The 25,026-nt window shown below is 44.3% G+C and overlaps 1 protein-coding gene across 3 annotated transcripts in view; it reads right to left on the bottom strand.

Moving 5' to 3' along the window:
- The window catches only part of l1cama (L1 cell adhesion molecule, paralog a), a 47,591-nt gene that overhangs the window by 5,405 nt on the left and 17,160 nt on the right, over nt 1-25,026 (bottom strand). For 2 of the 3 annotated variants that reach the window (XM_050064762.1, XM_050064763.1), the window contains exons 2-24: nt 17,449-17,803; nt 16,115-16,129; nt 14,331-14,433; nt 13,614-13,816; nt 12,497-12,619; nt 11,851-12,021; nt 9,894-10,008; nt 9,493-9,677; nt 7,821-7,952; nt 7,588-7,734; nt 7,385-7,496; nt 6,873-7,033; nt 5,337-5,496; nt 4,767-4,891; nt 4,021-4,122; nt 3,328-3,525; nt 2,606-2,676; nt 2,282-2,507; nt 2,054-2,169; nt 1,126-1,342; nt 675-797; nt 226-402; nt 7-120 (exon numbers count right to left, since the gene is read on the bottom strand). In XM_050064762.1, coding sequence (XP_049920719.1) covers nt 7-120; nt 226-402; nt 675-797; nt 1,126-1,342; nt 2,054-2,169; nt 2,282-2,507; nt 2,606-2,676; nt 3,328-3,525; nt 4,021-4,122; nt 4,767-4,891; nt 5,337-5,496; nt 6,873-7,033; nt 7,385-7,496; nt 7,588-7,734; nt 7,821-7,952; nt 9,493-9,677; nt 9,894-10,008; nt 11,851-12,021; nt 12,497-12,619; nt 13,614-13,816; nt 14,331-14,433; nt 16,115-16,129; nt 17,449-17,578 — 3,226 coding nt within the window. In that variant the 5' untranslated portion in view covers nt 17,579-17,803. The remainder of the gene's footprint in view (nt 1-6; nt 121-225; nt 403-674; nt 798-1,125; nt 1,343-2,053; nt 2,170-2,281; nt 2,508-2,605; nt 2,677-3,327; nt 3,526-4,020; nt 4,123-4,766; nt 4,892-5,336; nt 5,497-6,872; nt 7,034-7,384; nt 7,497-7,587; nt 7,735-7,820; nt 7,953-9,492; nt 9,678-9,893; nt 10,009-11,850; nt 12,022-12,496; nt 12,620-13,613; nt 13,817-14,330; nt 14,434-16,114; nt 16,130-17,448; nt 17,804-25,026) is intronic. The other variant, XM_050064764.1, reaches the window with a different exon arrangement.

The raw sequence follows: 25,026 nt of genomic DNA, 5'->3' as shown, positions 1-25,026 counted from the left end.
TTATACCGTTTTTTTTTATGTAGTGGATCTGGAAGCTAACATTCCTGTGTCTCTTCTTGGCCACCCAGCTCAGGTTAACTGCGTTTTCCCCCGCAGACAGGCTGATGTTGTCAGGAGGCACTGCAAGACATTCACACAGAGGAATCAAAGTCTCGATCTAGAACAATCTGGTCCTGTTTGTGTCACATCTGTGATGGCGAGGAACACGGTAAATCAGCTTTGTACCTCCATCCAGCATGGTGGCGCCCTCCCTCATGATGGGCTCACCGTCGCCTGCAGCAGTGCGCCCCCTCAAGAAGAAGCGATAGTGGCTGTGGCGGTCCAGGCCCTTCAGGGTGAGGTGGGTGGCTGTGTGGTCGTCTATCGTCTCTACCTGCATGGGGCTGTCATCACTCTCCACAACTGACCGAAGCACAGCAGAAAAAACATTCAATCACAATTTGATCTTCAACACATCGTTATGGGTGACACATTGACTGACTGATGAGCATCATTAGGAGGCTACGCTTTGACATTTTCCCTGTATTATTGATTTAGCCTTAAATGTATTGAGTAGTGTCATTCATAACACTGATGTTTTTACTGAAGTCTTTGAATCAGTCAGAGAAGCACTTATTCAGTTTATGTTCCTGATGTTGGTTATCATGTGGGATAAGGGTGTAAATCATGCTCACTTTGTTGGTACTGCAGCAGATATCCAATGAGCATTCCATTGGGCTGGCCCGGAGGTGTCCAGTGGAGGGTCATTTCTGTCTCTGATGGGCTGTCCAGCATCAGGGACATAGGAGGACCAGGAACTAACAGCAACACAAGCAGGCCTCATCAAAATGCACTTGCCCTTAAAAGGAAATATTAAACTATTTCCATCTACTGTCACCTATTTTCCCCCAACAACTGCCTGCTCAAAATCCCTGCATCAATTTCACCTTCCTTCACTGTGCTCCACCCTCTCAATCTTTGGCTGCCAGTATCATTTCCTCTGTTGTAATCCACCTCCCTTTCTCCCATCTTGCTCCATCTTTGTCTCTCCCCGTCTGTAATTAAACCTCTTCACACACTTTATCAATCACTTCCCATCTTTTCAGCCTTGTTGCCCCCGATTTTTCTTCTTTTTCTCAGTCTCACCTCCCTCATGAGTATTGAAGGACAGCGCCTCAGAGGGGGGTCCCTCTCCCTTGCTGTTGAATACCGTGACGGTCAGGTCGTAGCGGGAGTACGGTCTCAGACCACTGATCACCTTCTTCTCCTCACTGGCCCCAGTCTCCACCACCACAGTGGTCTCCGGCTCCTTGGACCTCCGGCCTCGGTGGTGGCCCCTGGAGCCCTTTCTGGTCAAGTAGACCTGGAGATACAAAATAGTCATAATGAAATGATGTAAGACAAAACCATGGGTTATTTCCTGAGCTACATTTGAAATTTTGGAATTAACTCATATCATATCAAGAGGCATTTTCTTATGACATTAAAGGTACACTCTGCAGGATTGTCAGTCACTTTTTGTAAACACGCTCGCCAGCAAAAGTGGAAGTCAAAGCCAACCCCAGATTCACTCTTGTCTGGCATTTTGCCTCGCTATATTTGCGTTTTTGCAGCGCTGTGTCTCTTAGATGCCTGCTGAGGGCAGAGTCTCTGCAAAAAACGTACACCGCCACACACTTCTAGTAGGTCATAAGTGATGAGAGGTTTTACTTCTATATGAGTCTATACATTGTTGTTTTTTTTAGGGAAAATCCTGCACAATATATCTTTAGAACTGGGTTTTCTAGCAGTCTGAAAAAATGAAGTATGGCTCAGATGTTCAATGGATAATGCATCATCGACCTAAAGGAGAAAAGGGAAGCACTGCAAATAAAGTGCGATGCATTCTGATGGTGAGATTATCTAAAAAAAATTTAAAAAAGGCTTTACTCGTTACAACCTTGAAACTAAACTCCGAAGCCCTTACCAAGCTAAGATCTGGCTGCCTCTGCTGTAAACCCAAAACATGCATTATTCATGAGGACAGGGCCTGAATATGTTAGGCCAAAAAACAGAGCAGATACAGGATCAGTACCTTGTATCCCAGCAGGTGTCCTCTGACCTTCTCTTTGTTTACTGCTGCCCAGCTCACTCTGATGGTAGTGCTGTTTATCAGCACAACACCCACATCCATTGGAGCCTCCAGTGGAACTGAGAGACAATGACAGACAGGAGGGCGATAAGTGAGAAAGAATACCAAGTAGAAATATTTCCAGGGAAAAACAAGCTGCTGAAAAATCAGTTTTTTTTAATGATATTTTACCATCTTCTCCGGAGTAGCCAATGACGGGGTCTGGCTCAGGTCCCTCCCCTTTCTCATTGATAGCCTGAACTTTGATCTCAAAGGCAGAAAAGTTGCCAACGCCATCGACCGTGAATGATGGTGTGGTTGTGTAGTTGGTGTGCCAGTTGGGCCCGCTGCCCACCACTCGCCTCCACAGAACCCGGTAGCTGAAGTCAGGTCCATTGAAGTTACGTTTGTCCATTTCCTGCAGTGACAGCAGCAGCAACGAATGATGCACAAGCCCTTTTAAAAAATGTGTTTGATGCTGCTTCAGATATTATTATAATCAGGTAGCAAATGTACCTTCCAGGTGATAACCAGGGTGTTTGGGTCTTTGGACTCACTCCTAACATCTTCAGGATTATTGTCTGGAGCTGTGATTGGAAAAGAAAAAGTTTATTGTAGTGTCCACTTTGACAATGAAAACTTGTGGTTTGTACAGACAGGTGAAATGGGAATGGGTCTATGTTGGACAAAATTTGGAGAACAGCTGGCAGATCATTTCCATATATCTCAGAGCAATATTCAGTCATATTAGCAGGAGGTAACACAGGCAATACAGAACATTTTTGGTGATGTAATTGACTGTTTATTCTCTACAATCTATTTGGGAAATATTACAGCTAATTTATTGGTGCAAGACAAATATCTATAGAGGATATTATTAGCAGCCATCAAGAAAGCTGTAACATGAAAATGATTACAGACCGAACCTCGAACAAAGACTGACAGGATAGATATTGTGACAAATGTTCAAAGTATGGCGAGAATGATTTGTTGTTCTTTTTTGTTGCTAAATTTATGGGATGACAAATTCTGGCAATATGGGGAAAATGGATTGTGTTTGTGAACTCATTAGATGATAAATGATGCTTAACTGAATGAACTAGCATGTATTTCCATCAGTATAATATTTGTATGAGTGTGTACGTGACTAGCTGTTTGTTGTATTTTGTTTTTTTTGTATTTCTTTAAAAAACGTACAAATAAAAGTAAACTTGTGGTCACAAAACAATGGCTCTGACCTTCAGCAAGTGTGTTGTGAATTTCAGATGGCTTGCTGGGGCCGCTCTTTCCCACATCATTGATGGCAATGACCCGGAAACGATAGGACATGTAGGGCCACAGAGGGAGGACAGCACGCTCCTTGTTTCCTCCTACTCTCTTCAGCACTTCCCAACCCCTCTCCTTCAAACCTTGATCTTCAAACTCAACCACATACTCTGCAGCGAGAGAAACCAAGAGTGGAGCAGAGATGAGGAAAGACAGGATGTAAACAATAAGGAAGTAATAGAAACATAAATAAACGCTCAGTGGCGATAAAGTCATGCTGAGACACTTTGAGCTTCACAATAGTCTGATGCTGCAGCTCAAATAATAATCCTGTCCAAGTAATGAAAACAGAGCAGCCTTTCATTTTGCCAGCGGGAGATAAATGATATAGGCTTGTTGCTTTGAGTATTGGAGTTAGACAAGATGAAAAGTTTTATGTTTGCATTTGTCTATGTGTGTCTGAGTCAGTGCATATCATCATTTGGTGGCACTGAAGAAAAAGTCAGAATCACAGCACGAGAAATTTTCTAAAAACATAAAAATCTAGTCTTTATCCATATAAAAGCAGTTTTAGAAGTGAAAAGAAGACAAGCAGAGGACAAATTAGTGTGTGTGTGTGTGTGTGTGTGTGTGTGTGTGTGTGTGTGTGTTTGTCTGCATTAAACCTTGCACAGGGCTGTTGTGGTCGTCTCCAGGAGTCCAGCTGAGGGTGACTGAACGGTGCTTGGAATCAGTGATCTGGAGGAGGGAAGGAGGATCTGGGCGATCTGAAGGGGGACAACAACAATATCACTACCACAACCACCTGCTGTCTGTCGGTGCACTACAAGTTTTGAAGGCGTACTATGCAGAATTTTTCTCAAAAACAGTACATGGACTCACACAAAAGTAATTCCTCTCAGTCATCACATATGACCCACTAGCAGTCTGTATCTGAGAAAGAACCTGCCCTCTGCCTGTGTTTAAATATTTTCTTAGTATTTTGGTTTGTTTAGGATGTTTCTAAGTGTCAGCCTACGTGCACACGTGTGAGCAAAGAAGCCAAGGAGACAGGATGAAGCATGCGCTTCAGCTGAATTCACATAATATCTGGCAGTGCAGCACTCTCCTGCAGGGTTGTGCGGAGGTGTCTGCATGTTTATCTGTTCTTTAGAACATAACCTTGGAACAATCAGAAAATAACGTTCTATTTGTTGTTCTCGTTAACGCTGCTCCGCCTCTTCATTCACTCTCTAGCTTGCTTGACCTTTGCTACTCGCTCAGTCTTGTTGAGCCGAGGAGAAGGGGGGCAAGTTTGAATGTTGTGTTTACACACAGTAAGCAACAAGTCCTGCATAGTATGCCTTTAACAAAGAGGAAAACATATGTGAAAATGAGTGAACAACATACAGTATATGATCAGTGATCTTACCCCATAAAGTGAGGCTGCCACTGGCTTCAGCCATGTCAAGCCTTGTGATGACCTGACAGGTGTATACGCCCTCATCATCTTCTTCCACGTTAGTTATTTTAAAGTCTGGTCCATCAGATGTGTATCTGAGGAAACATTATCATAGTTAGAGCAGTTTCACGTTAAAAAAAAAATCAGCATTTTTCCCGATACTGCTCGTCACAGAGGGATTCTAACTATGGTGGCTGATTCGAAAATGTGAAAACGCGAAAATTTTAAGGGCCCTTTCTGGAGCCAGTGTTGTCCGTTCTGGGCTACTGTAGAAACATGGCGGTAAAACATGCCAGATTCTGTGGACAAGGATCCACTCCTTATGTAGATATACATGGCTCAAGGTAATGAAAAAACAACTATTATTATTTTCAGGTGATTATACTCTAAAGAAAACATACTTATTATATTATATTCCATGTCTGCCACACACTGGACTTTAAAAACAACTAAACAAACAAATGGATAAAATAATTGTGGCAGTACTTTCTAACATTTTTCTCATTACTGTCATCTCTAAGGTGTAAAATAAAGTCTTACTTTTCATCACTGTGGGAATCAATGAGCTTTTCACCATTCTTTCTCCACTGAATAAATGGAGAGCCGAGTTTAGGGTCAATGAGAGCCAGACAAGTGAAGATTGCTGTGTCTCCACGCAGCACCTTCAGAGCCTGTGGAGGTGACAGGATGACTGTCCTGTCTGGAGGAGAGAACAAGCAGACACATAATGCTTAGACAGGCTGCATGGGGTGCAAATGACATCAGCTCCTATTTGGACAGTGTGTTTGTGTGTGTGTTTAAGGTAAGGTAAGGTTACTTTATGTGTACCCATAGGTAGATTTGGTTCGCAGTAGATGAGGCATCCATCTTGACACACATTTTTCAAACAACACACAATAGACAGACATCATAAAAGTACTCAGGCTCCAATAAACACAAATAAATAAAAGTTGCCTCTATGGCATCTGTGCTACGTTGCTGTGACGTGTTCATCTGAGTGATAGTTGCTGAAGCAAAGCTGTTTTTATACCGCTTTGTTCAAAACCTTGGGACTATAAACCTTCTAGAAGGAAGAGGCTGAAATTCCCTGTGCAAAGGGTGGGAGTTGTCATTTAAAATTGAACTCATTATCCGCTGTAACTGTCTGGTGTACAGGGACACTGAGCTAAGCTGTGACTCACCAATCAGCCTACTCGACCATTTAACAATTTGATTCAGAGAGTTTCTGTTCTTTAAAGATAGGTCTCCAAACCATGACACCAAAGAAAAATATAAAATTCAACAAAAGCACGATAGAATAAGGTCATCATGGTTTTGTTAATGCAGAAATAGAGCAGTTTCATTTAACAAAACAAACACTGGTGCCCCTTTTTGCATGGGCAGATTGTGAGACAATAGGCCCCAAGGCAAAGACCTACAAAAGGCCCCACTGCCTCTTCTCCACAGGAGCAAGACACAGATTTTATGGTTGGTTACCCTCTTTTTGTTGGTTGTTTTGTGTCCCTTTGTAGTCATTACAGATCTGTCTGTGGTTTTATGTCTCTTGCAGTTTTTTTGTCTGTTTTGCAGTCCTTTCAAATCTCTGGAGTTGCTTTCCCTCTCTCCAAAGTCATTTGTGTCTCTTCAAATTAATTTTAAGTCTGTTTGTAGTTGCTTTCCATTTCTTTCAAGTTAATTTGTGTCTCTTTGTGGTCATTTTTTGTTTCTTAATAGTCATATTGCATCTGTTTTTTAGTTAATTTTTGTCTCCTTGTGATTGTTTTGCCCCCTTTCATGATTGTGAGTTTCTTTGTGTCTCTTTGCAGCTGTTTTGCATCTCTTGTTGTTTTTTTTGTGTTTCTTCATGGTGATTTTGAGTCTCTTTCTGGTTGGTTACCTTGAATAAGTAACCTGTAACTTTGAGGCCCTGGGCCTGTGCCCGTTAGGCCTGTTAAGTAATCCATCCATGCCTTTTTGCACACAGCTTCACAATTTGCTTTGAAGTTCAGTTTTGAATAAATAATTGTGTGTGTGTGTGTGTGTGTGTGTGTGTGTGTGTGTGTGTGTGTGTGCGTGCGCGCATGTGCGTCAACTCACTAAGCACTTCGAGCTCGGCACTGACAGACAAGTTGGTGTTATGTACAGAGCAGGTGTAGAGGCCCTCGTCCTCGTGGGTGACATTAAAGATCTCAAGCACCCCATTGGTGAGCAGGTTCACTCTGGGATCCGCCAGAAGGGAGGAAGTGTTGCTGCTCTCCCTGGAAAAGACACACACATGCACCCACAAAAACACACATTAGAAACTTGGCAAGTAGAGGAAGAAATAAACCTTTTCAGATGCTGCAGGCGCTGATGAATTCACCAGTTCAATCGCCTCTTTACTGAAAGAATAAAGCCTGCTTGGATGCCTGCCACTCTGACAACAGTCACAGCCCAGATGTAACAGTATTTGGCTGTTAATTTATGCATATGAGGAGCCACCTACGCAATAATATCACCTCTGTGAAATTTGTTAAAATGAAAATCTGCCAGACAGCACGCTAGAAGACATAATACAAAACAATGCAGTAAAGCACAATGGAGGAGAATAAGGCTGTTATGTGCCTCACCATATGACTTTAGGTTTAGGAGATCCAAAGGTCTCACACTCCAGTGAAGCCTTCTGGCCCTCTGCAAATGTGTATGTACTTCCATCCTCAGTGAGGATCTGGGGAGGCAGCTCTGAAAAAGCACACAAAAAGAGAAATGAGACACATAGGGAGCCACACACACACACACACACACAACTGTGTAATACACAACAAACATTCACCAATGACGTAGACGTTGGTGTTGGTGAGGATGGTTCCATGCTTGTTTGAGGCCTGGCACTGGTAGATGGCAGTGTCTCCAAAGTTGACATCTTTTAGGATTAGAGATCCGCTTGCTGTCAGAGAACGTCTGGGATCCTTGTCGATGGCTGTTAACAAACGCAAAGTCAACACATGCACAGTACCCAAGGTGGTGTGTTGAGGTGTGTATTTGCAGTTGGGTGTATGCGCTGACCTGAGAGAGGGACCCCGTTGATGGTCCAGCTGATGGTAGGAGACGGGATGCCGTCCGCCTGGCAGTCCAGTCTGACAGTCTCACCTGGGGCATATAACTGGCTGGGTGGCTCCTTGATCCAGTAGGGAGCCGCTACAGGAAACAGAATATATTTATTACATCTTTAGGCACCACAAGCCAAGTGCCATCTAGTTCAGTTATATTAGAGAGAAAGCAGACATCTCTACAGCCAGTATCTCCAACACTCTGCAACTCACACCAAAACAATCTAGATTAATAAATAGCACTACAGGTAAGAGGAAGAATATGTATTTTTGATTTGGGGGTGAACTGTCCCTTTAAGTCGCATATTACCAAACCTTTACACACGACAATACTCAGTAAGACTGATAGATTGAGCTTGATAGGTCACACCCTATAAGCTGTCAAAGTGAAAGTGAAAACAGCAATTGATCTCCAAACTGTTTTGTTGTACTTAAAAGGACACTCCATCAATTTTATAAGTCAAGGTCTATTAACTAGACACAGGGAATACCACTCAGCTGGTGACAGCGGTGTAATGCCTTCTTTTCTATGTTAAGAGAAAATTACTCAATTGGCATCACTAAGGAATCTCAACGTGGGCTCAGAGAACAAGCTTTTTATAGAAAGCCTGTGAACAAGAGCAAAGCTTAAAGATGTGAATGTTTACTCCGCAGGGATCTAACGAAGATGCTATCAGGTGGCATTATGAGAAGTGCAGGAGTTATACCCATACTAGAGACTAAAAGTCAGGATATCTCTGTGGCATCCCTTTTAATGTTTCTTAATCTGACTCTTGCAAGTGCCCTTACTTTGTGAATCACTTGAGTACTTTTTTAACTTTCATCTAAGAAAAAAGGTGAAAAATCAATTAACCACATAACTTGTGATAGATACAGTTACTAATGGTGAAGCAGGTTATAAACCTGGCACCTGGCTAAACTCAATGAATAGCCATTTCAAACTTTTCTTGTTGGAATGTTTGTTATGGCAGTAGCTGACAGTACGTAAACAGAGACCAAACAGGCCTCCAGGAAGTGTGCCAGGCTTTTAAGCCAATTTTTGTAGTAGCCCAACAGTGGAATTATAACTTCCTAGTCTGTTACATAATGCCATGTGGCCCAAAGACTTACACTGTGAAAGAGACATGTATGTATCAACTGATACATTTTTTTGAGCGTCACAACCCCTGCTAAATGACTGGATTTACTATCAGAATTTAATGTATTAGGTCAGATGACATTTGGAAAGTCTAGAAGAAATGATTTTATCCGTATTCAAGCTAGCCGAGGGCTAACACATAAGCAGCCAGCTCCGTTGGCGGGGCCTCTTGTGTGCTTGCTCTCTAGGCCAAATGATGCAGAAGCAGTACTGATCATCCGGGTAATTTTATACGCGGCAGTTGAACATTTTCGGCTTCATGCGCCTTCATCCAGTTCACCTTATACATCCATGTGACCAGATCTGTTTGCTAAGCAACAGTAGTTATATGGTAATGAAAAGGTCTATAAAGATACAGTAATGTGATCAACTGTGAATCTGGATTATTGTAGTCACTACTTTATCGTAAAATCATAATACATGCCAAATTCATCCTTATTTCGCATGCTATAAATATATGTGCGTGTGTGGGTAAGTGTGTGAGACATACCTTCTACAGCCACAATGTAAGTGTGTGTGGCTTTCCCTTGGGAGTTCTCAGCTGTACACTGGTACTCGCCCCCGTCGCTCTCTGAGATATTAGTAAAGCGCAGGCGCCGGTCGAACATGTCTTTAACGGTCCGTGACTCTGACATCTCGCCATCCTTCCTCAGCCACATAACTTTGGGAGTTGGACTGAAGAGGAGGAGAAAGGAGAAGAAGAGGTATAGCAGGAATAGGAACAATGTGAATGAAGGGATGCCACAGAGAAAGGGACACATGGAATACAGAGAGGTGGGAGGTAGGAGGAGGGGAGAGAGATGGATGAGAGTCAGGTAAGATTGATTAAAGGGAGCGGCTCAAGTTTTCTGATTGATGGGGGCAGAAACATATACACACGCCGACACTCACAGGCCTTGGACGATGCACTCAAGCTCCACGGTCTGGCCCCTGAGGGCATGGTAAGTGCTGCGGCTTCCAGTAGGTCTCATCATGTGGGGCCTCCTGTTCCGCAGTACGGAGTTGGCTGGAGAAAGAGAAGTGGAAACACAAAGACGTGGAGAAAGATTCATACATATGTATGGGTAATTTTCAAATTGCCGTGCTGCTGACACAGCAGCCACTTTGTAGACTCTGACACACACACACACTCACACACACACAGATGCAGGGTGCGGAATCCTGTGGAGAAGACTTTACTTTTCTAACAACACATCATCGTACAGATTTTCTACACACACAGAGGTCTCATGTTAACACGTGCTCATCTTTCTGACCTCTACTTGGGCCACAGATGCTGGCAGCCACATCTCAGTGTGAGCTGCATCTCATTACCGCTGGGCTGAGGAGGTGATGGACCCCCTGCCGGCTCTGTGACCGTCTACTGGATGCGGTACTGCTTTGGTCAGCACAACATGCCACCACATGGGGGTGAGCTGACTTTGGTTTAACTAGGAGGCCTCAGTAGTTGACAACATTTGTCAATATGATATATAGACAACATTTTATTGTGACAAATTGCTATTATGTAAAGAAGACAAGTAAGAACACTGATTTTTAATGCGTACAGATCATCTTTAAATAGTAATATATTTTACAAAATAAAATGCATGTATCAAGGACAGTGTAAACTTGATCTCAAAGGTTTGGTTCACCCAAAAAGCAAAAATCATACACCATTCAACCACAACATTAAAACCACTAACAGGTGATTCACATAACATTGATCAGCTTGTTACAATACAATGTTCTGCTGGGAAACCTGGAACCTGGAATTCATGTGGATGACACATGCACCACCCACCCAAACACCATTTAAAACAAAGCACACACCCTCATGGCAACTGCTCTCCCAAGTGGCACTGGCCCCACCCAGAACAGACAATGTGCTATACAACACTGCGAAAACTGCTCGGGAATGGCCTGAGGAACGTGACAAAGAGCTCAAGGCAACAACCTGGCCTCTAAAGTCCCCAGATCCCAATCCAATCAAGCATCTGAGAGATGTGCCGGTATCCCACATCGCAACCCACAGGACTCAAAGGATCTGCCGCCAACGCCCTGGTGCCAGGCACCACAGGACACTCACAGAGGTCCTGTGTCCATGCCTTGACAGGTCAGAGCGAAGTCCAATCCAAGGAGGCCCCACCTGTGATGGGCCTTGGCTCTGGGGTACTGGCAAGAATGTTTAACTGGATTGGGATGTGGAGAATTTTTAAAATAAATGGATGCCTTTAACGTTTTCTTTGGGATATTCTTGAGCAGTTTTTGTGGTGTAGCATGGCACATTGTCTTGCTGTGGGGGCCACTGCCATCAGGGAGTGCCGTTACAATGAGGGTGTATATTTTGTCTTAAATGGTGTTTGGGTGGACGGCATCCACATAAATGCAATGACGTAGGGTTTCCCAGCAGAACATTGCATTACAATGACATGATCGATAAGCTTCACTTCACTCATCGGTGGTTTTGATGTAGTGGCTAATTGGTGTATATTTTGCCATGGCAGTGCTGTTCTGTCAGATGGTTGGCTATTGATTCAGACTAAAATATCTCAACTACTGTTGGATGAATTGCCACGTAATGTGGTTCACAAAGGCCTGGCCTCCAGACAATGAAAACCTAATGTCTTTAGTGATCCTCTGACTTTTCCCCTAGTACCACCATTAGGTCCATAATTGCATTTTTCAGAGAAATGGTTCATCAGCTATTGGATAGATTGCCATGAAATTTTCCCAAAGCACTTTATTGTGTTAAAATCACAAAAAGAGCTGCCTTGGCATAAAGATGCATTTCCGAAACTAAGTTCAGGTCAGATCAGTCCAACCTACTATCAGTAGACTGATTCAGCTGATTCAGAGCAAAACTTACAGGGGTTTACAGTAAGAGTGATGGGTTCCTTTGCAAGAATGGTACGTGTCGCCAGGTACTGGACATTGCAGGTGTAGTCATCCCTGCTGTCCTCCGTTGTCAAATGGGCAAAGTATAGGTTGCCATCCTTCCCCACTACCACACGCTCACTCAGCACGATATGGTGTAGCCCTGTGAAGAGAGGCAGAGAGGAAATGAGACAGAGAACGAGAGAAACTGATGGCAGATAGAGGCAGTGGGAAAATGTGAAACAAGGGAGAGAGAATGAGGAGCTTAACAAGGGGATAAAATAGAGAGAGGAAATCGGAGAAGGCGGCTCAGAGATACAATTGGATGAGAGAAATAGAAAAATGATGATAAAGAGACGTCGGAGAATAGGTGTAAGAACAGACTCTGCTCAACCTACAAAAGGTACTGAAGACATTTTTTTTTTAAAAAGGGACATCCAGAGACAGATAAATGTATGAAAGGATATTCTGCACATTGAGAAAGAGAAAAGATAATATTGTTTGAGAAATAAATTATCAGCTACTTCATTATGATGTGAGTGGACAACAAAAGGATGGATAGATACTCTAAGTAGCAGATTTATTGTGGAGACAGGAAGGATGTAATAGAAGGAGAGATGGAAAGGTAATGTACTCACTCCAGTCCATCCAGTGAATGATAGGCTCCATAGAGCTCTGCGGAGGGTTACACTTCAGAACGATACTGCTTCCCTCTTCAGACCTCACATTAACCTTTTTTTCCTTCTGCTGGGACGGGGGAACTAAAGGGGAGCAAGTGAGGATAACACACGGCTATTAGTCTGTGCAGATACACGTGTACACAACCACCTGTGCACACATTTTCAGTGTCGTGTAAAGACTTCCTGGGGCAATTCTCATCACACGTCAACTTAAACACACCATGAAGTGGATAAGGAGTATTATTTATAAATCCCCATTTGAGGAACTTCAGGAGAAGCGTGTGAGAAGGAGCCAGGTTGTCTTTTGCCTCGCAGAAGGAGAATGATGTGATCTGTGAGTCATACGTGTTCCCCCCTCCTCCCCTCTGCCCATTGTTGATAACCCCACAGGAGCTACTGAAGAGTGCTTCACATGACATCAACTCAAGAGCGTTTCTGGGGAAACCGTTGTCAGGGAAACTGTGAAGGAAGGAGGTCGCCCAGGAGAGATTCAGTCACACAGGTGGATAGATACACAGAGGTGCTCTTTACTTTTGCCCAGGGGCCCATGTGTGCATGTGTGTGTGTGTGAATACATGAGTATATGCTGATTATCATGTTATTGCATGTAATTATCTTCTGAGTGGCGGTACTCTGAGCTCTTGGTGTGAGCCTCCATCTGCTAACAAATGAGCTCTCTATAAAGCAGGGCAAGGAAAAGGTTTATAGCTGGTTCTGCTCACAGCTTTGTAAATTGCTCTGTTATTGCTGATAAAAACCAACAACAACACAGCTCGCTTCTACCTGGACCTTGAAGGCATTTACAGGAGCTCCAACACTGAAACTGACATCTATAAAAGACACATAGCTCCTCTAATGTGATGCAGCTTTTTTTGAAAACATATCAGAGGAGGTTTGATTAATTTGATTCTATTTCAAATGGTACGATTCGTCTCTCAAGGCTAAAGCCAAATGACTACAGCAAATTCTCTCTGAGCATGAGGGAATATGAATATCCAAATGAACCGTAAAAATGTAATGACTGCGTCTCAATAACTGTTCACTGGTTGCTCCAGGATTATCAGCGTGCTCTTACCATCAGTGTTGAGTATGGCCTCGTTAGAGACGGCTGTCCCCAGCTCGTTGGATGCGTAGCAGACATATTTGCCTTGGTACTGCTTCAGAGTCTCCATAGTATTACTGAGAGTGTAGAATGCGAATGAGCCAGAGCGCTCAGTCACCTTTAGCTCTGGGTCCCTGCCTGGGTCAAACTCCTCTCCATCCTTCGTCCATCGGAAACTTGAGCGAAGAAAAAAAAAAAAAAAAGAATCAGTAACACTGATGGGAGGGTGTTCACTCAAATATCAAAGCAAAAAATAAATCATTACCATGCCTTTGAAAAAGAAGTTTTTTAACACACACAAACTGTCCTTACATGTCGCTGAATTTGAGGGCAAAAATGAATTGATGTAAAATTTACACGAGATGCCCCAGTGGGACTCATAAGCTTGTGCTGTGTAATTGCGATATTCATCTTTTTCCTTGGCAATTGGAGCAGTTTTCCACTTCAGAGAAGCAAAGACACTCTGAAAAGATTGCTCGAGGGCTTAATGACATTTATCCCTTGTTGAAATGAGAACTCTGACTGCGAGAAGCTGCGCTCTCATGTAATACTAATATGTAGATGTCAGCTGAACACGGAGAGGGAAGGTCACTGTTCTCAGTTTTCTAAAAAGATAACCACTGGGTAGGCTGCTCCTCCATGACTAATATAGCATCTTCAGACTGTTTGTGTTTGTGTGTGCTGACTAACATGGGTGGAGGATTGCCGGTGGCTTCACAGTTCATGACGAGGTCTTCAATGCTAAAGACTGTGACAGACTCCGGCTGTGTGGTGATCATTGGAGGCCTCTTGACTGCAAGGACCGAAAACAGAGTTAGTGCTGTCACAACACCAGTTACAAAGCAGGCATGCATGTACTACTACACCCCTATATGCTTTAAAAAGACAGAGACACGTGCACATACTCAGAATAGTGCTGCAGTCTTTATGTGACCTGCTTTCATTCTGCATGCTGCTGTAATAACTCCAGCTATGACATTAACATATACATCACCCCATTGTAACACACATATCTCTACAGCTGTTGGTAACGGCTTAGCAAACAGCGCAGAATAGCCAGAGATACAACTCATTTTCATAGTTTAAGAGCTGCCGATAAGTATATTCGGTCAATATCACTTAAAAAGACTCCCCAGAGAGAAAGATGAAATGTAGGCCGAGGAAAAGAGTGAGAGTAAGAGAGCAGGCGGAGAAAATGGGCTGAGATGAGAGGAAATTGATATAGCATAATGTAAGAGGGAAGGTTCATGTAAAAAGATATATGGCACAGTGCTCTGTGTGAGACTGAGAGATAGGCAGAGGGAGGGAAAGAGTCTGTGGGGAAATGAAGCAGGGATTTCGCAGGGAAAAAAGTAATGACCACCAGAAGAGGTTTCTCCTTCTCCGTCGCCACTGTCCGTAAAAGCCGTAAAGCAATGTCTCGGTAACAGACCCATAAAACCCAGCATGCTAGGATTTGCTGTGAATACTGTATTGAACCAGCATGTTTGATTTGTCCACATGCTTTATGGCCAATGTCGTACTTTTATGTTCTGTTTTTTCAATACTTATAGACAGAAATTTAAATCTTTTTCTGCACATAGCCTCGGTGACAATACACTGCTGGCTGCGTGCTGTGGAATAGAGGTCACAGCTTGATGTGACATGATGGTAGAGTCTTTAATTTGACCTTAAGGGAAAGAAACAGAGTCCCTGATGACTAACGTAGGTAAATGGGTAAAGGAGGACACAGGATGGAGCCGAGCAGGCGGGGGGAGATGGATGAAGTGCAGCGCAGAGAGAGCATACATGCAGAGCAACAGAGAAACAGAGCAAGGGGAGACGGAGGTAGGAGGGAAAAAAACAAACAAGGGGTAGATTCAGAAAGAGACGGATTGGGTGAGTGAGGGAATTTAATGAAAGAATTCCCACTGATAGAGGAAATAAGCCCATTTCCTCTGCTGATCAAATTGAAGTTTGGGCTGCAGGCACAGCTCCATTATTGGCAGAGGAGGAGGAGAGGAGCCGGTGCTTAGTGCTTTAACTCCTCTTTATTTCCCCGTGTCTTTGATCTGACAGCCTTGCTGCCTCCTTACAGACAGCAGCTCCTCACACTTCCTCCTCGCTGCTCCTACAGGGATCTCACCTACTGGGAGTCGGCGAGGCTAAACGCACACCCACATACAGAAAAAACGGCACACAGAAACAGGCGCATGTTCACAAACCAACACACACACGCATCCTCACGTACAAACACACGTGCACAATACAGCACGTGCGCTGAAACAGGTGCAAAAACACGGACACGCGCGCAAGCATAACACTGCAAATGCACACTAATGTCTGATTCATTAAAGTGCAGCACAGTGCGGCGGGACTTTTACTGTGTGCCGGATGGAAAAATAACCTCTCTGCCATAATGAAAGTGTTTACAATAAGCTTTGCCAACACCAGCATTAAGACAGATAGACATCAATAAAGTTAAAAGCACTTACGATCACTTATGTGGTCTGGGGGCCAGAGAAAAGGCAATGAGGGGAAAAAAACACGTTAGTTACAGTAAACAAGAGGGAGAAAAAGATAATTAATATAATTAATAATAGTTAATTAACAGTATAGATAGATAGATAGATAGATAGATAGATAGATAGATAGATAGATAGACAGATAGATAGATGTTTCATAGATAACTAAACAACAGTTATAATACATGCATGATAAAGCAGTGTAATGTCTCCTGTAATGGAGCACGGCTTTTAACCCCGGCCTCCTTGTCACCAGTTCTAACCCATCTCCTGTATTGATCCTGATCACTGCCCCATTGACATGGCAGAGGCTCGCTAATTGAAAGGCAGAGGACACCTTGACCTTTTACATCTTTGACCCGCTCCACCCTCTTCCTCCTCATCATCCTTCCTTCATCCTCCTCGGCCCTCTCACCTCTGTGTCACCTCCCCCCTTTGGGAATTAGACTGGGAGATTTACTGCATTTCATCAGCGTTTACAGGTTATTTGTGTGTGCTTCCACACGTGTGTGATATCTTTACACACACTTTTGAAGTCTGTGTGGGTGGTGAAGGACTGTGACTCACTGCAAGTAGTCTTAGATAAAGAGTGAACAACAAAAGCAGCAGTGAAAACAATATTCTCTCCCTCTCTCTCTCTCTCTCTCTCTCTCTCTGTCTTTCTCTCTCTCTCTCTCTCTCTCTCTCTGTCTTTCTCTCTCTCTCTCTCTCTCTCTGTCTTTCTCTCTCTCTCTCTCTCTCTCTCTCTCTCTCTCTCTCTATTGGAGCTCTGTGGGCCGACAGAAGCAGAGGAGATGAAGATCAATTTCCCTGCAGGGCCACAAGCTCAGCTGTATTTCTAATGCCCACATATTGCATCGAGGAGGACGAAATGAGAACGAGTGAGGAAAAACCTGGGTGGATTTTTGTTGTATAACTCAATTGTTGATTAAATTACTCCCCAATCACATTCTGGTTTGCACCAAGGAAACCAGATCAATAGTGGGACTAATCAATGCAGTATGAGGGGATCAATTACAAAGTAATTAGACACACCACAGGCACAGATGAGCACTAACCAAAGAAACCTCAGACAGTGCAGTATTTTGAGCATAATAGCGCAATCCAACCCTGAATACTGAGGTTACTGAAAGAGAAACACATGTTCATTCGGCTCATTTGCACTAATTAATTGCGATGAAAGATCATTATTAGCGTGCTTTGATGAATCAACAATGTAATTAACACAACAAACGGATCTTTGAACCTCATGGAAGCGTTGAGCTACCATTGTTATGAATGGTGCGATATGAATCTGTACTCACAGTTGGAGGGTATGTGTATGGCTGCTCGGCTGGGCTGGGCAGCAAGGGAGAGGAGGAGGAGGAGGAGGGGGAGGAGGCAAGAGGAGCACTGCCCCCTACTGCCAACCTGCTGTCGCTGCGTGTGAGGCATTGCTCACTGTCCCATCAAAGTCCCACCTGCTCACACACTCGTACAGTAAAAAGCACACAGAGGGCAACCTCACACACTCGTGCAGAGGAAGTGTGAAGCTTTGTTTCTTTTCCAGGAGGCCCCTGCTTTGCTTTGTATGTTCCTCTTGTCTTCTTTTTTTTTTCCTCCTCTCTCCTTTCGCTCTCTCCTTTAAGTCAGGTCCACGCCCTCCTGCTGGTTTCCTCTCTGAAACATAAAGGAGAGGGGGGAGGTGAGGGATGGACAAGTGGAGAAGCGAGAGGGAGGGGCAGAGCGGAGCCATGTGTCAGAATGGGAGAAAAATTACCCTGTACCATGTGGTCAGACCTATACACAGACCGAGACATGGAGTTAACACACCAATCAAGGGTCAACAATACACATCCCAACAGAAAGCACCAACAAAGCCTATCACTGAACCTGTCCTGCAAAAAAAAAAAAAATCTCCATTTGGTTAATTACATGACCAGTGGCCCATATGGAAGGGCCAGTCAGCAGGACAGATGGACAGAATACCACAACAAGAAGCTGAACAGAGCCTTGCAGCACCCAGATGGGCTGTGGACAGACAAATGCAGATTGATGAAGTGTCAAATCAGATAATACGCAAGACAGACAAACAAATAGTTGATAATTAAGTTGACTGGTCTGGGCTGTGTTGCACGAACTGAACAATCCCTAGTGTACTTGGGTGATAGTGCTGTGATAAGTGTGCGATAAAGATGCTATCAGTCGTGGTGAGTGAGGCAGGCCACCCCTGCAAGGAGTCTACCCGTTCTCCATCTGTACCCTTGGATCCAGTCCTCCCCACAACATGCAGGCTGTCCTCCCCCACGGCACCACGTGGCGCAGCCCGCTGACTGTTTACACTACTCAGTATCACACACAAAGAACTGTTACAGTGCACCATGATTAAGACGTACATGTGAGACAAAAGAAAATGGCGATAATAGACAGAGGATGCTTATTTGGCAGCTCTGCAGTAATGGCAGCCTGACTGAAAGAGTTCTGGCTCCGCACGCTGCTGTTTGTTGGCAGTGCCACAATGGAGTGATGGGTGACCTTGGAGAGTGGGGGGGAGGTCAGAGAAGGGAGGAGATGAAGATGACGGAGAAGAGCGGTGCTTAAGAAGAGGATGGAGAGATGTGATTATCATTCATTTTCTGTTATCTAGAGGGTAATGGCTGGCCAGTTAATTACAGGGGATATTTTCAAGTCACTCTGTGAAAAATGTGTTTATATCTTGGAAAGAGCAACAGGAATTTGACATTTGTGTACATCAACAGAGCCAAATTAGATGAAATTAAAGACCAAACAAGAGCTGAGCCCTTAATAAAGCAGTTTACACTAACAGCATTGGGATTAAATGAGCCATTACACTAACTTGCTTGCTTTGTCAGAAGAATGGCACAACAAGCACACAGAGAGGGAGAAGAAGGAGGGGTGAAGTGGGTGGAGGACTTGAGGGGAAGATAAAGAGGAAAAGTGGGTTTGAAGAGGAGAGCGCAGGAGACAGAGAGGTGGAGATGAGGGAGGAGAGAGACAGACCTGGAGGAGGGAGGGTGAGAGGTGATGGGAGGAGTGGAGGGATATGGAAGGAGGGGAGGAGGGATGACAAAGGGTGACAGCTGTGACGCTAATCCTATCCATCCACTCGCATACATACACACACATGTGCAGACTCTTCCAATCAGTGTGCATCATTTGTTCACTTTCTCCTTGTTCTTCTTCTTCTCCCGTCCTTTTATCAGCAGCTTTAGTGAATGTTGTTGTTCTCTGGAGACAGGGGGCCAATTACAGTGATCCGGTCTTAAACCAGCCTCTCCAAAATACCATTAGAGGCAGATGAATGAAGCAGGGTTAGTCAGGGTATTAGTACTTGTGTTAATGTGATCTAAGGTGGGAGCTTGCCCATCAGTGCCCCCTCCAAAGAGATGGCGAGCGAGAGCCGAGTGAAGCAAAGCAGGACTGATTAATGGTGTGGCGCGCTGTCGCTTGTCATGCCGCCAATCACCATTCACCAAGGGAGTGTGTTGCGTGTGCACACACACACTCAGAGACACAATCGTGGGGAGTAACACATTCAAAGAAGCTTGCAATGCATGGATAGACCAACAGAAAGGAAGGCAGTGAGACAGACAGACAGACACACACCTCGAGTGGTCTGACAGAAAAAAATCTGACTGATAAAAGGGCATGGTCCAGTGGGCTCCAGTCAGGAGGTGGACCTTGCCAAAGAATATTCCAGTCATGGTGAGTAGGAGCAGTAAAGGGGAACACTATAATGGGTTGGGAGGGGAGTGTAAAGGAGCGACTGTGAGTGAAACAGTGAGGCTGAGGCAGACAGAAAGAGTGAGGGAGAGTGTCGCATGGGAGGTAGCCACGTAATGAGGCTAACCCAGCCACCCAAACATGCTGATAGTACAGACTGATGTGGCCTGACACACACCCAAACACACACACACACACACACACACACACACACACACACACACACACACACACACACACACACACACACAGACCAACACACTTCCAAGCTGTGTGCACGGCATGGAGTCTCCTGGAGCTCCATTATCACAGGGGCGAGAGTCACTGACAACGAAGCAGATGCCTGATTTCACATCTTCAGGGTGTCCGCTGTGCAGCTGTCAGCGATCCAATCCCAGCCCTGTTACCTGCTTCATTGGACAGGGTCAAAGGTCACGCCTGGGATGGCTGCTTGCAGCTGGGCTGAGATGACCTGCCACAGTGTTTCTGAGTGCTTTTAAAAACTATTATCACCGCTGGGATGTCAACGGGCACCATCAGAAGTTGTTCAATCATGGGGAGATTGTGGAGCGAGCAGTGCCGTGTTGAGATTTGAGGGCGTGGTTGTTTTTTCCATAAGAAAGCCTGACTGCAGAAAATTAGCCGCCAACAGGCCATGTATCAAACAAGCCAAATCGACCAAGTCAATTTTGCAACTCCTTCAATTATTCATGAATTCATGCTTTGAGGCGTTTTGCTTACAAAAACACAAATGTGTGTGCTTTTAGTACTGCTATCATTAATATAATCTAATTGCAGTACACCATTGTGGTGTGTACCCCCCTTGTCATCCATCAGATAGAAAATTGCACCCTTCCTTCCTCTGCAAAATGTAGTAATTAGCATTAAGCAGACATGTTGGGTGTTGCCAAGGACTTTCCAGTGCTGAATAGGCTGTCTTATCAGTGGAGGAGGGGGCAGCAACACACACAAGATCAAACCTCAAGAGTCAAATCATGTTTTGAGTTTCACACATCTTCTAATCCCCACCGTGCCAACCGCCCACATGTACATGAGAGACTTTTACTGTTTGCTTCATATCCTCACGTATCCCTGTGAGGAGCTGGGATGTTGATGAATGTAGCCTGGTATATTTTCTCTCAACACAGTGAGTCATGCAAATATCAATTCTGAAAGCTTCTCAGCACTTTAATCAGATGTGCTGCTCTACTGGATCCGTGTGTGTGTGCATGTTCAAACATGTGTGCAGGTCTCGCGTCCTGTCATGCCTTGCTTTTAAATATTAACTACCTCCAGCTGTGAAGATGTGTAGGGGGAGAGGATGCGGGACGGAAGGAGGGGGGGAGAAAAATAAATGAATACATGCCCCCCTTTACCCCCTACTCTTCCCCCAGGGTTCGTCTGTCTGAAGAAACATCGGGCTGAAAAGAGACGGACAGAGGGACAGGCCGAAGATGGAGTCATTTAGACGTTAACAAAGGGAGCACTCACTAAGAAAAAATGGACTGAGAGGCATTACAGGAGAAAGGCAGTGAGAGATTATAAGGGTCAATAGATAGATAGTAGAGGTGAGGAGAGGGGGTCTGAGGAACAAGGTGATGCTGGTGGGGGGTAGATGATCAGGCCCCCTACGGAGTGAATTATTCATAGAAATCTCCTTCCTGTCGGCACAATTTGCCCTAAATTCACCCAAATTCATAATTCATCCACACCCTCGCCATACATTTGGTTTGGTCCCAGACTGATGCTGTCCATCTATACCTGGCGTCATTGGTGAGGCTGTCTGATTCTCTCCTCCTCTCCCTCCCCTCGTCCTCTCTCTGGCAGGGTCATACTTAATGCATGAGCCTGTTGCAGTGAGACAAGTCTCACACCCACTTTGTCGCTACAGCAGAAAAATACCACAAATCATGTGAAATAATACTGTCTGGCTACCTGTTTCTGCTCTGCTCAACAATTCACAGGGTAACGCAGACATGTCTTTCATCATTCACTGCAGTGAAGATTGCATTTCTTACAAGCCATTCTCACGTTTTCTACTTAAGAGCCAAGCCCCTATAATAGGAACCGTCCAAGAACGATGAGTGCCCATTTTCCTGTCACCTTTTTATCAGTCTTCTTCTTCTCCTCCCTCAGCCCCCCTGGTAGCTGACACTAAAAGCTTTCTTCAATTCCCCTCCGATCACTTTTCACAGTACATTTCCTAGTCCCTCTTCCTCTCCTCTCTTTCTCCTCTCACTGTATTCAACGCCTTTTCTCTCCATCAATTTAATAAACTGCTGCGGTAGCACTCTGGCTTGGACAATAGGCGGCTAATTAATTCAGTATTTGCAACTTTAATGGAAAAAGGGGCTTTACAGCACAGAGGGAAACCAATATCTCCCTCATGCCAGTACTCTTTGTTTAAAAGGCCAAGTAACATGTGTTTGAAGACCGATGATCCATGGTCAACTACAAATGGAAATTTACCAGCGCAAAAGAAAAAAGCTGCAGAGCTACAGCTTATCTGGAATCAGGGTACACAGACAGCACATTTATCAATACTACTATTAGCATAAGCTTGGCCGTTAGATACTTTACTACTCCCACTAGTGTCAAATGCGGTGATAAAATGCACGCCATATTTCCCTCGTTTTCCAAACGCCTGCACCGCTTTTGAAGACCCCCACCTCACCCCCCACCCCCCCTTCGCTCTGTCAAGGGTTAGGGGTTAATATTGGAGTGACACAAAGCTGGAGAAAATAAAGGTTGTCAGAGGAGCCGTGAGGGCAACCGCCCACTCTCACTCTCTCTATCCTGGTTGCCATGACAACAGGGTCTCCACACAGCATCCCCCCTTGTACATACAAATTCAGTTATTCACACACATGGACACTAACGGGTTTGCGGTATCACTTACGTATGCGCACGCACGTACACACACTCACTCGTTTACTGCCGCACACTGACAGGCCGTCCCTCAAACACACATATGCATTCACACACCTCGATGTGTAAGTACAAATACCGGATGTCTTTACATCGATACTACAGTATGTGCACAGACATGTGGACACACATAACACCCCGACTTGGCAGAATGTGTATAAGTTACTCAAACATTTATAAGGTGAAATCATTTACAAACTCATCCAATTGAAAGCTAAAGTACAAAACAGAAGTACAAGATTCCCAAAGTTCTCTACAAATCTCTAGCCTCCTGCCCTTTCTCTCCCGTGTGCAACGATAAACATGCACACCGTCATCCGTCCTATTGCCAAGACTACAAAAGGAGCTACCTCTGATTTATTTATTGATGTTTTTCCCCTTAAGACACAATGGGAATGGTAGAATAAAAGAAGTGGTGAATAATTGAAGTAGAAGGGAGTGGACTCATTAAGACATCCGTGAGGGCTGGAGAAAGAGAGGTGAAGTGGATGGAGGGAAGGCGGGACGGAGGGCGAAAAACTGACAAAGAGAAAGAAGGGCAACAACGGCGGGAGATCAAAGGGGGGACTGACGACAAAGTCAACAACAAAAAGTCTGAAAAATTCATAGGAGATAAAAACAAAGAGAGGAAGAGGTGGGATGGAAAGAACATGAAGAAAAAAGTGTGACTGACAGATGTGAAAAGAGAGATCTGGTTATGGGATCACTGACCAGTAAAAGCTCTGTAACAATCAAAAACAGGGGTGTTACCCCTAATGTAATAGTGTATCAGATTTCCTGCATGTGTGTGTGTTTGTGTGCACGTGAGTCCATGTGTGTGTTGCAGTGGGTATCAGTGGAGATCGGCCTGTGTGTCAGCAGGTCAGCTAATCTCTCTTGTCAGCTAATGGAGCTGGTCTTGCAGATGGAGTGCTGCCTCTAGCTCTCTCTCTGCTTCTAGCATGTTAGCTGTGGCGCACTTAAGTCCACAACTGATAAGGTAATTTGCTTATGCCTTGCCTGTCAGTCATTTAGTCACAGGAAATGGAGATGTATGGTATCAATGAACAAAAAGAAAAAATAAGCAGAAAGGAGCACAATGGAACACAATGTGTTTGGGTAGATAAAACCATGACTCCAGATTTCTGTTTGGGTTAAATGGGTGCAACATGTGGGCAGTGCTGCCATATTGAATCTTTTTTTTTTTTTTTCATTTCCTTTCAATTCACCTGTAATCTCAGCAAATATGGAAAGAAAACACACTGTTTGTCTCATTGGAAAAATAACACAGAAAACAAAGAAACAAATTGTTTTTGTACACTAAGTAAGAAACATTTGTATTCTCTCTCACACACACACACACAAGCGTAAAGTCTCCTTACACTGCTGCCTGTGGGCGTCATTTGCTTCATTAGCAGCATCAGTTAGATTCAGTGCCTGCAGCAACAAAGCGCGGTAATTACGGACACACCCTCCGTGTCATGCAGAAGATATAAGATGCGATGCATACAAGCGCCCCCCATGCAACCACACATCCTCAGAGGGACATTGTTATGCACTCTGCGTGCAGTAGGAACATGCGATGACGAACATAAAGCTTATGACGATACTTTTTTGTGGCGGAATGCTTTAGTGTTCATACTGTAGTAGTTAATGGAGTTAGTTTGAGTAAATAAGGGCAATTATGGCATTATGTAATTATGTGGAAGAGCTATTAGGAGTGACCTTCTGTTTCCCCTCCCCGCTTCCTTTTATGCCTCCTACAGTCTGTGCATTCTCCCTCTCTTTATCTCTCACAGTCAGCCTCTCCCCTTTTCTCCCGTTCCTCCGGAGCCAACGGCCTCGCTTGTGTTTTTTATTTTGCGTGCATTTTGACCTTCACTGCCACTTTCTTTTCTTTTCTCTACCTTTGTGACGACATGTGTGAAGTGAAGCTCAGTGGAGATCCTTGACTAGACGTGTTTGTGCGCAGCTATTCATCCCTTGGAGAGAAAAATTAGAGGGAGATCAGACGGGTGAAAGGGAGATTTTATGTATGTCTAAGTGTGTGTATGTGTGTGTGCGCTACTGAAGCCTTTGGGGATCAAACTGGAGCCAGGCGGGGTAGTAAAAAGAAGCTGACATCAGTACAGCATCTATCAGTGTTAGCCCTGAAACCAGATGCAGCAGCTTAACGCGGTTGGAGACGACAAAACAGCTCCAACAACACAAACAGCATGCAACAGCACAAGAGGGAAATACGCTATAAGCAC

This window comes from Epinephelus moara, chromosome 16 (genome assembly GCF_006386435.1).
Source record: "Epinephelus moara isolate mb chromosome 16, YSFRI_EMoa_1.0, whole genome shotgun sequence".
In the NCBI taxonomy this organism is placed as follows: Eukaryota; Metazoa; Chordata; class Actinopteri; order Perciformes; family Serranidae; genus Epinephelus; species Epinephelus moara.
Note: the sequence above shows the minus strand (reverse complement) of the source record. Positions and strands in the feature narration are given on the sequence as shown.